The sequence below is a fragment of the Aphelocoma coerulescens genome, chromosome 5 (genome assembly GCF_041296385.1).
Source record: "Aphelocoma coerulescens isolate FSJ_1873_10779 chromosome 5, UR_Acoe_1.0, whole genome shotgun sequence".
NCBI classification, from domain to species: domain Eukaryota; kingdom Metazoa; phylum Chordata; class Aves; order Passeriformes; family Corvidae; genus Aphelocoma; species Aphelocoma coerulescens.
The window spans coordinates 22,420,560-22,433,023 of NC_091019.1; the positions used below are offsets into that span (position 1 = coordinate 22,420,560).

At 44.8% G+C, this 12,464-nt stretch overlaps 1 protein-coding gene across 1 annotated transcript in view; it reads left to right on the forward strand.

The window, feature by feature from the left end:
- The first annotated feature begins 7,449 nt into the window (after positions 1 to 7,449).
- Positions 7,450 to 12,464, forward strand: part of LRP5 (LDL receptor related protein 5) — a 142,276-nt gene continuing 137,261 nt past the window's right edge. Inside the window, exon 1 of the mRNA XM_069017089.1 lies at positions 7,450 to 7,644. Coding sequence (XP_068873190.1) covers positions 7,551 to 7,644 — 94 coding nt within the window. The 5' untranslated portion in view covers positions 7,450 to 7,550. The remainder of the gene's footprint in view (positions 7,645 to 12,464) is intronic.

Here is a 12,464-nt window from a genome sequence, read left to right on the forward strand (position 1 = left end):
CCAGGAGCATGCAGTGTAATCCCAGCAAGAACTGCTCCCAGCATTCTCAGTGAGTAGATGGCAGGTAGAATTGATGTAACTGCATTCAGGGCTGATTTCAACATCCACCATTTTAATATCTAAATAGTCATGGCACTGAGCCATATCATAAAGGCATTTCCCACTGCATATTTCCATCTTGCTGGGACAGAGCAAGTCTTGCCTGGCATCTTAACCACCCACAAAAATTAGTCAGATGGTAACTAGTTGAGCATAGCTTTACCCCTGCTTATAACATTTTTTGTGTTTCAAAAAGTGAAAGAGCAGCTTTCAAAAGCAAAAGAAACATCTAATGCTGAAAATGTCAAAAAACCTACCTCCATCTGTGACCTTGTCAGTAATATATTTAGGGAGGCACATAACCACCAGGTTGTTCTGATACTCTTTCTTCATCTTCCAGTTCTACTTGGTTGATGCTTTTAATGGTGGAAGTGAGCTTTGTCACTGAAAGAATGAATGAATATGACAGTCATGTATTCGTGTCATGTACTACTGTTTAACATGTGTGTACCAACAGCAGTTGGTTGGGGTGTAAAGTGAGGCAGAACCTGGCAGACGTATGAGTAGGAATTGTGTTCGTTCTTCCTTCAAAACAACCGCTTGTTGCTCTCTTTGGTACCCAGACACCTGTGCAGTGCAGAGATGTTTGGAGCAGTGCAAGGGCATGTAAACATGCTACCCTAAATCACGTCAATTTTCCATGACCCATTCAGCATCTGTTCTTATATCCTCAGGGCAGTTCTATCTGGTGAATACTGCATTTGGAGAAGGCTCCTCATGCTACCCTTTTCCCTGTGCTGTGGTGAGGCTCCGCCTGGGGTACTGCATCCAGCTCTGCGGTCCCAAGCACAGGAAAGGGTGTCAGACTCGCTGGAGTGACTCCAGAGGAGGGCTGCAAAGATTATTAAAGGGCTGAAGGGCCTCTGCTGTGAGGAAAGGCTGAGAGAATTGGGGTTGTTCAGCCTGGAGAAGACTGGGGAGACCTTGTTGCAGCCTTTTGATATTAAACGGGTCTTCTAAGAGGGATGGGGCCAGACTGTTTACCAGGACCTGCTGCAATAGGACAAAGGGTAATGGTTTTAAACTAACAGAGGATAGATTCTGACTAGATATAAGTGTCCTGGTTTCATCTGGCATAGAGTTCATTTTTGTCCTAGTAGCTGGTACGGTGCTGTGCTTTGGATTTAGTATGAGAACAGTGTGATGCCACTGGTATTTTAGTTGCTGCTAAACAGTGTGACTTTAACTCAAGGACTTGCTGGTTTTCTATGCTCTGCCAGTGAGGAAGTACACAAGAAGGGAAGGAGTATTGCAAGGACAGCTGATCCAAACTGGCCAGAGGGATGTTTTGTATCATAAAATGTCAGGCTCAGTATAGAAACTGGGGGCAGTTGGCTTGGAGCCACCAGTCACTGCTGGAGGATGGGCTGGGCATTGGTCAGCAAGTGGTGAGCAGTTGTATTGTGCATCACCTGTGTTTCTTGGGGTTTACTCCTCTCTCTCCTTTTCATTGATATTTTTACTGTTGTTATTGCTATTATCATTGTTATTATTACAATGTTTTATTTTAATTCAATTATTAAACTCTTCTTATTTCAATCCATAAGTTTTTTTTGTTCTTTGATTCTCCTTCCCACGGCATGGTGGAAGGCAGGGAGTAAGCAACTGCATGGTACTTAGTTGTGGGCTGGGGTTAAACCACCACAATATAAGGAAGAAATGTTTTACGTTGAGAGTAATAAAACATTGGAGCAGGTTGCCCAGGGAAGTGGTGGATGCCCAGTCCCTGGAAACATTCAAGGTCAGGTTGGATGGGGCTCTGAGCAACCTGGTCTAGTTGAAGGTATCCCTGCTAATCATTGCAGGGGTATCAGACTAGAGGATTTTTGAAAGATCCCTTCCAACCCAAATGATTCATATAGGGATTTTTTTAGTGTTTCTTCAATATTTATCTCTGTGATGACTTCTTTAATTTTTGCTATTGCTTTTGCTACAGAAATATTGATGTTGCTTGTAATAAAAGATGATCCTTCACAACTTTGCCTTTACAGGGCAAAGAAGAGGACTCCTACTTTGAGACACTGAAGATGGTCATCTTCTCCCTCCCCTGCAAATGAATTTCCATGCCCCTTCACAATATTTCCTCTTTTTGATACAGAACTTTGATGACTAATGGTTAATTTTGCAAGCAGCTTTGCAAATGTAGCTCTCATGGATGTTTTAAAGAAAAACTTTAGCTCATACAGTGCAGGGAAATGTGGTGACTGCTGTTCTGGTAGCTGTAGCAGGGAGTGTAGTTGTAACCAGAAAAGCATTCAGAGTCCAAGAATCACCACTAAAAAAACCCACTGAACTATTTTTATGTTTTCAGAACTTTTTATGGTGACATGTTTCTCAAGCAGTGTCAGCCCCTCTGTTCCTGACATTGCTAGCCAGCAGGAGGATTTGGGAACAGGCTCTTTACACTCACTGTCTCACTTAAATGTTGTTTCAAATGAGCTAGCAGTGGGACATCTGTCAGACTTTTTTTTTAATATTCATTTTCCTCTTACAAACCTATGTGAGCCATCTCTCTCCTTAAACTCATTTCTGCCAGGAAGCCTCTGTCCTGTAGCACTCTGATCCCTCGGCTTGCAGTGTCTCCTGATTTCCCTGTATTTGAGTTCCTGGCATGTGTGTCCCATTTATCCCTCTTGGAGCAGAAACTGTTGGCAGATGGGCCATGGGCATTGCGGGAAATCTCAAACACTGGCAAATGCTGAAAGATTGCCATTCTCTGTCTTGGTCTCTTTCTGTGGTCCCAGAAGGTGATCTGCAGCACTGTCTTCCCTTGAAATATGCCATAACTATTTGACAAAACAATTTTTTTTTTGTGATTTCCCAGTCCTGTTTGTGAGTCCATAACTGACCTCGCTGGGGTCACTGCTCTGGAAATGCTGGGGCTGCAATTTCAGGTGTGGCACTGGAGCCCTCTCTATGCAGGAAAGTTCTCCAGCTTATATATAATATGATGTAAGATAATGATGTGCCTAATGCTCTCCAGTTATACCTATAATACACCTGTGCTCTTTTACATGGCTGCTTGAAAAGAGTAGTTTCCTTCGATATTTAACTTTAACCTTACACTGAGCATCCTAAGTTTTCAAGCTTTTTCAATCCTTAAAGATTTCCCAATAGGCATAAAGAGTTCTGTACGGAGATTTTAAATGCACTAAAGTTTGACTTCCTTTTCATTGTTTCTTTTAGGACTGCCTTAAAAGGACCTTACAAACCACAGGCTGAAAGAGCATTGATTTTAATCTGTGTCTGCATGGCAGACTGTGGTGGTTTAACTGTTCAGTTCATGTCAGAGTTGATCTGGGGAAGGAGCAGAAGGAAGGGGAAGAAAACTGCCACACAAAGTCGGGCTGCTGAGATGTTTTGGGGAATAATTAGTTTGAAAAAATTAGGCTGTTATCCTTGTGCAATACCAGGGAAAAGCTGCATGATATAAACAAAGGTATTACTTTTCTTACTGTCATTTTCTTTATGGATAAGAAGGTGGTGATGGTGACACTTTCCCACCCTTTCAGGCAGCTTAATGAGTGGCAGTGCAGTGATTTAGGTTTAAATATTAAGTATTATTTGGCACCTAAAACCCCACATTTTTCAAAGCAACACCTAAGTGCCCCATGCAGCCTCAAAACTAAACCCACCCCTTACCAAGATTTCTTCAGATTTCTGCTCAGGAGGGAAAATCTTAAAGAGATGAATGTGTATATATGTTTTTCTCAGTGTGTCTATTTTTTGAGGAGATGAGCGAACCTGTATCCAGATAATACTTTCTGCTGTAATTTCTGACTTGTTCTAGATTACCTGTAAATGTTTTCTCTTCTGATAGAGGGTGATAAAGAATAGAGGTCCCTACACATAATTAGGTGGGCACTGCTTTCTAGATGGAAGCTGGGAGCGAAAGGGTGAAGAAGTGTTTGAGACATGGGTAGAGGAAAATTATTTTGTCATATGGCCTTAGAAGAAGGAAAATGTTTTGATGGTGTCTTTGTTTTTTACTGATCACGTTACCTTTCCTTTGCAAAGCACCAAAGAGCAGCCTCAGTCTATTCTGGTCTAGTGACTTCATCTTGACTGAACTGCACTGTCCCAGAGGAATAAAGATGTGTGTCTTGGTACTGATATTCACCATGAAATAAACCTGGGTTTCAGCTGTAAAACAGTAAATTCACTTTAGGGCCTTCTGCAGTTGTCATGAAATGTTAGCTCCACAGGAGCTCAGACAGCTCTGGCAGCTGGGAGAGAAGGATACTGTCAACTAGGGTGGGAAGGAGAAATCCAGGAGGAGTAAACATGTAGAAACATCTGGAGCATTTCAGTCAAACCAAGCTTCCCAGCTATGGCAGGATGGCTACATTATCCTGGAGGACATCTCTGGGTGCTCAGAAACAGCTCTTTGTTTTCCCTGCTATATCTCTGCATGTCCCTCCTTTCTCCATCTGGGGTGGCAGTGGAAGAATGCAGGAACTGATCTGCTTTTACACCTTGGCAGGGGATTGGGCCCCCAGTCTGGATTTCCTCCCTTTCCTGCTTCCTACAATCAGGCTCCAAACTTGCTGCAGTTTACATCAAACTATAAACAGAAATTATGAAAGTTAGGCAAATTATTCCCTCTGCTCTTTTATTGTAGGAAGAGAAACTGAGGAGATGTTAGACTGTGATGTGCTCAGAATTAAACAAGAAATATTAGATGAAATGGGGTATTGGCTTTTTTTTTTGCATTCTTGGGCACTGTGAGATGCAGCAGTATGAAAAGAGATCCTTCTTTCTTCAGTTAAAAGGAAGGATAGAACTATGCTTTCGCTATCCTGGTAAGTATTTTTTGGTTTGTTTATTTTCACATTGTTTTTTACTTTCTTGCAAAAATATGTACATCAGACTTTCAGGAATGTCACAGCTTTGCCTCCCCTAGTTTTGCTGGAGGAATTTTTGCAGGGCTGGAAAAAAGGTGGAAGGCAGTTTTCTCAGCTCATGACTTCAGATTTGCACAGCTTTAACTTCCTCCAAATTCCCCTTACAACATATTAACTGAGTTTAAGATGGCATCTTCTAGCTTGGAGAAAGACTGTGTTTGTGGCTGCTACTGCATCTGCCAGTGCTTTAGATGAATGTCTTTAATGTTTTTTTAGCAGAGGTGTCATGGTCAAAGCCCCAAAGGTGTGTCCTGGTAAGATTCTCTTCCCTAGTTGCCTGCCTCCATGGTCTGATCTCCTCATTTTGTTTTAGCCTGAGTTGGCCTATTACCCAATCTGCTAATTGCTCACGTGCTGCTGTCTCTCCCTTTTGGTATAAACTGCTGCCATTCCTAACTTGACCATGCAGTTTGACAGGGTCAGATAGGGGGATAAGCAACTCTTGGATGGAGCAAGGATAGCAGCAGGCATATTGCATCCCAGTATGGGACCTTAGGACCCAAGTTACCAAGTGCTGGGAGCACCTGCAAGCTGAAAGAGAAGTTGCTGCTGCCCTCCAGCAGCCTGTGGGCAGACTCACCCCCTCCACATGGCTTGGTGCTGGCACTGGAGTGAGGGACAAGTCATCTCAGCAGCTGGTCCCTGGAAGAGCAGGGAAGCCAATTACCCTGGTGCCATGGAGGCCATCACAGGACAGCCCAGCTCTCCCTGCAGGCACACAAGCCAGTTTTGTATATGGCCCCCAAGCTGATTGGGGTTTGGGATGGCATACGTACACCACTGTTCCCCACTGCCTGCTGCAAGTACAACTGCTTCATGTGCCCTTTCTCTGCCTCTAATTAACCCCAGCTACTGTGATGCCAGGACTGCTGGGTAATTTCCACGATGCAGGAGGTCAGACCCATCAAAAGTAAAGTCCAATCACTGTCTTCAACAAAGAAATCTTTCTTCAAGCCATTTATCTGGTGTTGGGCAATTTCTTTAAGCAGATGCAAAACAAACCCCTTATTCAGTTGGCGTTCACACAAAGTTTTTCCAGCCTAGGTTTGGGTTCCAGTTTATTACAGATCTATCACCAAAGACCAATTTCTACTTTTCCTGCCTTCAAAGAAGTTGAGATTTTTCTAAGTTTTAAATGCTGCCTAAAATGAGCCCTCTTTAAAATAAATGTTCTCTGTATGTTAAACCAGAAGCAAGAGATAGAACAAAATCTTTCCCCTTTTTAGGTGATCTTTAATGCCACACTATAAGCCTTTTGTAACTCCTTGAATTTTTAAACTGCTTTCTGAGCCAACTTGAATGTCGCTGACTTTAGAAACAAACCAAATCAAAACACTTTGCCTTTTCCCTTGCAGGGGACGTTGGCAATGGAGTAACCAACCCTTGAATATTTGATCCTGGTATTTGAGTTGGGCAGGGGTCCATGGGGCACCAAGAAGAAATCTCAGTTGCTGCTGTAGCGTCTACAGCAAGGCAGACAAATTAGTACTTGGCAATGGGGAAACCTGGAAGTCACTCAACTCTGAAATGTAACAAAACTATTAAATGTAACATCCGTTTGCTAAGTGCTTGCTTGTGATTTATGGCTGCTGCTCTGAGCTTTGCAAAAATCGCTTAAAGGGGATGCCAGGTGGACCCTTGTGATTTCCACCTCTATACAACGCCATCTAGCAATCCTTCTTCTTAGTGCCAAATCAGTGACAGCACAAGGGAAAATAGACACTTAAATGAAAATTCTTGACTTACGCCCTTTGTTTTTACCCCTGTGAGGGATGCGTGGGGCAGTATCTGGCCTGTGAAAGGTGCGGGATGTTTCAGTGTGAGCCGGGTGCTGCTCAGCCCTCTGTACCCGGCCCCGGCACTACACAAGTCCCATGTCACCGGGCAGTTTCTGCCTCTTTCCTGGTAGTAATGTGTTTACAGGAGCAGGTGGCATGTTTAACACGGAGGGGGGGAAGGCAACAAAAGACTGTTGTTGAATGCATTTTCTTTGACAACTGGTGTTCTGTAGAAGAGTGACTTAATAAAATGTTTGTTTTGGTGGGAGGAGAAAGGCAAAACCGAACCTCCAGTCGGGAAGAAAACAACCACCCTTTTTCCTGGAGACAGAAAAAGGGGCGGGCGTCCCCACTCTTAACTTCCAAATCCACCGCCGAAACGTTGCTTTTTGAACACGCAGCGAGCCATCTTCTCCAGCCTTCCCGGCTGGTTCTGGAGTAATCGCTCCAGAAGGAACGAGTTAACAAGATAAAGAAGAAAGCCCCGGAGCCCCACCCCCTCCCCGCGCGGCCAGGTGTTCCCACGCGTGGGACGCGCCGCGGCGGGACGGTGCGCCCCCGCCCGCTCCCGGGCTGCGGTGCGAGCCGGGATCTTCCATCCCAGCCCCCTCCCTGGCGGCGGCGTGAGGAGGAGGAGGAGGAGGAGGAGGAGGGTCGGCTCCAGCGCCTCCCCCCTTCCCCGCCTCCCTCCTCGCCGAGCGCAGCGCCCCGAGCATGGAGCCTGCCTGAGACGCTCGGTGCGCTCCGGCAGCTGCTGCGGCGGCACAACATGGAGGCGGCGGCGGCCCCGCCGCTCCCGCTGCTGCTGCTGCTGCGGCTCCTCGCCGCCTCGGTGCTGCGCTGCGAGCCGGGCTCGGCCGGGGGTAAGCTCGCCGGAGCGTCGCGGGGCCCGGGCGGACGGGGAGGCGAGCGCCGCTGTCCCTTTTGTTGTCGGACTTGGGCAAACTTTCCCCTCGCTCCGCCGGGAGTGCGGCGGGGAGGGGCGGGAGCGGGGCCAGGCTCCCGCGGAGGGAGAGGACGCGCACATGGACGAGACGGGGCGGGAGAAGGACGGGAGGCTGCCTGCGTCGGTTCTCCCCCCCCCCCCCCAACCCCCCCAAACTATTGCTCCTCGCCCCTCTTTCCTGCAAAAAGGGTGCGCAGGAAAAGGAGGCCTCTCCTCCCTGTTCCCTTGGGACATATGCCGCTGGGGGACGAGGCTGGAGGGGCGAGGAGGTTTTCCCTCAGGGGTGGCTCAGGTAAATGCGCACAGTTGCAAAAAGAGAGACAAAAGTCGCCCGCCCCCCTCGACGCCCCCCACTCCCGTCCTTCCGAGGTCCCGGGCAGGGATTTCTTTGGAGTTTGGAGGGGTCGGTGTCGGGTGTCGCTCAAACTCTTGGCCGGGCCAGGGAGGGGGTGGGGGGAAGGCGAGTTTGGTGCGTGTGCCCTGTGTTTTCCCCCCTCGCCCCAGCTCCGATGTGAGGCTGTAGGTGGGCGGCGGGGGTGGCGCTGCGGCGGAGGGGCCGGCAGGAGGCGGCGGTCGGGTCGGGTCCGGCCCGGCCGGGGCGCGGGGGTCCGGCCGCCCCAGCCCCGCGGGCGATGCCCGAGCTGCAGCCCGGGTGCCCCGTCCCGGGCACGGAGCCTGCCCTCCTCTTTCCCTTGGCCATCCCGTTTTTAAGTGAGTGTGGTAATCCTTTTAAATCGCAAAATAAACGGATGCGGTGCTCTGCCTGCAGCATCCGTGGGGAGCGGGCCGGTGTCCGTTCCTCCTCCGTTTCTCCTGCGTGCGGCTTCGCTCCCGACTTTGTCTCGCCCAAGACGGGGAGTTCGGGCTGCATATGCAAGACTTCTGTCTTTTTGCTGCTGCATGTGGTCTGCCTGAATACATCACGCCGGTGCATGAGCAAGCCGAAGCCTAGTTGTTGCGATTTCCTAGGTAGTTTAGAAAACTCGGCAGTGTGGCCAAGGCTGTCAGAACATCACCTCAGGGCCTCTTCTTATTAGGCCACCCACCTTTTCAAACCTCCTGCAATTATTAGAACTGCCATTTAGAGCAAGAGAACCGACCATTTTCTGCTGGCATCATCATTCTATATTTTTAGTTGGAGCTCTATGTGGGTATTATGTACTGCTTATTCTGTCTGCATTGTATCAAAAAGATACCATTCATATCTCAGGGTCCACCTTCTCCATACACCTTGCCACCATCTTTTAAAAATGTTTCTGAAAACCAGAAGTGTGGTTCGTTCCTTTCTGAACATTTATGTTTGTGTAAAGATGTTCATATTCCTGCTTGACTGAATGAAGCTAATGTAGCTTTGAGGGGGGGAAGGGGGGGGATCAACTTCTAGGAGTCCTAAATGAAGGCTCCTTAAAGGATTCCCTTACATTAACTTAACAGGCTATAATGGAAAGGCATATTTTTAAAAAGGGACAACTTTGCATTTGGAATTCTTAGGAAAGTAAGACTTCATGACAAAACTAAGGAATAAGTTCTAACTTGGAGTTTGGTTTTCACTCACCTCGTTTGAGAGACAGTGATTCTTTTTATATATTGTATGTTTGGTATGAGTAATCGCCTTCCTTAATGTGTGTGGAAGAACTCTGCTACAGATGTACCATTTTTAATAATTAGTTAAGGAGTCTTGGTTACAGATCTTAATGGCATTGCCTTTGTTCCTCCTCCTTAGTAGGAAGGTTTTGTTGTGTTGATCTGGACAGTACTTTTAATGACAGTTCATCTGTCCTTTTTGAAGGAGCATGGATGTACTATGAGAGGCTCTCCGTGGATTTAGTTCCCTTTCTGAGCATCCCTACTCTGTAAGGAGATGCCTGACTTTTAGCTATTAAAAGTATTTTGATGTGCTTATCTTACAAATATGTAAATGCATCTCTGCACGATTGGGGATCTGCTGGAACTTCTGCAGTACTAAAGCTTCACTGAGGTTTGGCATGTTATAATAGATCTTGAATACTTTGGCTGTGAAATAATTTTGCTGTAGAGCTAAGTTCTTGCTCTGTATGTGGTGGTGTCAGGAGTGGTTTTATTTATGTGGCCTGAAATAATGATAAACCTGTTTCAGATATGGCTTGTACTTGACTCTCATTTCACTGTGAAAAGACAAAATAATCACTGCATTTGGTGTTTCCTCAAAGGGGGGAATCTCTTGCTCATGCAAAGTATTTAATGATTTTTCATTTTCGTGAAAATATTGTAAGTTTTGGATTCTTAATATTGCACAGTGGGTATTTCATGTGGGGGCCTTAAAACATTCAAGTAAATTGAGATAATTCTTGCTTAAGAACTATCTCAAGCAAGAATTATTTTTACTTGCTAATGCTTGCTTAACTGTGTCTTGTCATGCGCTTGAATGTTTCCCAAAATTGTGAGATTGTATCTTAGTTTTCTTTAATGTAACAGCTATTTGCCTGATACTAATGAACACAGGATACAGAAAGGGGAACAGAGAAGTGTGACACAAGGAAGTGGGATGGTTACAAATCTTTGAAACTAGGGATGCAGCATGAAATAAAAAATGCATTAGAGCACAACCCTAAAGTGGCTTTTAATCCATACTGTTTTCCTGAGATAACCTAAAGCTAGTGAAACCTGTCGCTGTGGTTATATGAAGAATGTAGCAGGAAAAAATCACTTACTAATTTTATGACAGGGAAATGTGCTGTGTAGGAGTCCTCAAGTGCATTTCAGTGCCATTTCAGTCAGTCTGTCATTGATTTAGGGGGCTATTTTCCTAGTAACTACTGCTAGCATGATGTGAGGGTCTGTCACAAATTATGGTCATAAATCCTCTTGAAATAGTGAGGAAATACTGAAAGTTCAGGTTGACTCTGAAGTTTAAGTTGATACTTTCAAAGCACTGATTCTTCTCTCTCCAGGGAAAGTTAAATGGGTTTTACTGTCTTTAGGTATGGTATGTGAACTAATTTGTTACTATTTCGTTTTAAATGAAATTATTTAAATTTATTTTAAAGTACACAGAGACGCTTTAAAATCACTCATACTGTAGATGTCTGAAATACGTAGATCAGCAGGACACACAAAGTCAGTACTTTCAAAGAACGTGAATGCATTTCATTGTTACCCCAGTGTAAGTTTCACCATTGCCTCTTGCTGCTTTAGCTTAAGAAATGTTTTTTTTCCAGTTGTTTATAATGTAGTTGTTAGTAAAATAGGCCATGGGTTTTGTCCCAGCTGTGAATTTTCTCGGCCCTGCATGTTTCTTGAATAAGACAAGCCAAGGTAACTTTTTAGCAAACAGAGATTGTTTCTGGGAACGTGTTATCCTTTAGTGTTAGGGTAAGATTTGGCAGCGTAACAAGAAACAAAGGTTACAAAATCTCTCCTGGAATACAGACACACCAGACTTACTATATAAGAGAGTCTACTGTAACTGTGATTCTAGTTAAAAATTAACCAGTAGTGTACATTTCAAAGCAATTCTCTCTCTTTTTGTCAAAGCAGAAATAAATTTCACTTGGTGACTTTCAATTGGTGGTGCTCAGAAGCAGCTATAATGACAAGGCTTAGTTTCATGTTAGATCAGTATTTCTTGTGAACTTTCTGTATTGTACCAAAGCAGCCTACCATCTGGAGGCTGAGGACAATAACTACGTTTAAATTCCTTCTTAGAAGGAAGAGAAATAAAGTTACATACAATACCTTCTTTCTAAGAAATCCTCTCATTTTTTTCCTTACATGTTTAACACAAGGGCTATTAAACATTCAAAGTGTTTGGCTTTTGTAAGTTCAAAATTTCTCTTGGGAGTTGATGTGGCTGAAAAAAAACACAATACAGCTCTGAGAACACTTGAAAGAAATTGATGTTATTTTCTGCTCAAGGCCTTTGTGGAGAGCTCAAATAGGTACCAACCTGAGCTTTGGGGGAAGAATGACAGTAGGACAATTATCCCCCCAAGCTTGTGGCACAAGCCAGCAACAATGCAGCTCTACTATGCACTGTGGAAAACAGCATTTTCCTTAGATTCTGAGTCATGTGAATTGTTCTTTTTTTTCTATTCTTTCTGACAGGACACGTCCAAGAACACTGCAAGTGTGCTTAGGGCAGGAGCAAATAATTAAGACGATGGCTAGGGATGCTGGCTAGCCAACCCATGGGCTGTTTGGACATTGAGGCCTTTCTGAAGAAGGCAAAGATGTGCCATCTCCTGGTAGCTCACATCTGGGGCTACTAAACTGGAAAAAGTACTTCTGGAGAGTCCTACTGCTGCTAAGTTAGGCTATGGAAAAGCTTATGATAGAGTTAAAGGATATTTTTAGCAGTTCTTGAGATTTTGTGTGATGAAACAGTTGTGGTGAGAGCAGGAAAGAAAATGGGAACTATGTCCCACAAAGTATTGTTCAGTACAGTTGTTTGTTAGGAGCTTATGGGCCAACAATTCTTCTGGTTTCTTCTCTCTCAGAAAAATTGGAATGTGGAACTTAACAGTGCCTCATCTTTGTGGTTTCTGTTTACTAAAGATTGAAAATACCTGTTAAGCCACACAGTTCCACTGAGAAGCTCCAAAGAGTGTAAGGAATGGCTGATGGGCTGGTAAGGGTGTTGAGGATCTATGTAATAAACAGGATTTTTAATTTAGCTGTTCTTTCCTTTATTCTTGCTTGACTCATGCTTTGCCTGCCAGCACAGACAGATGTAAGGTGTCATTTTGTATTGATGTTAAA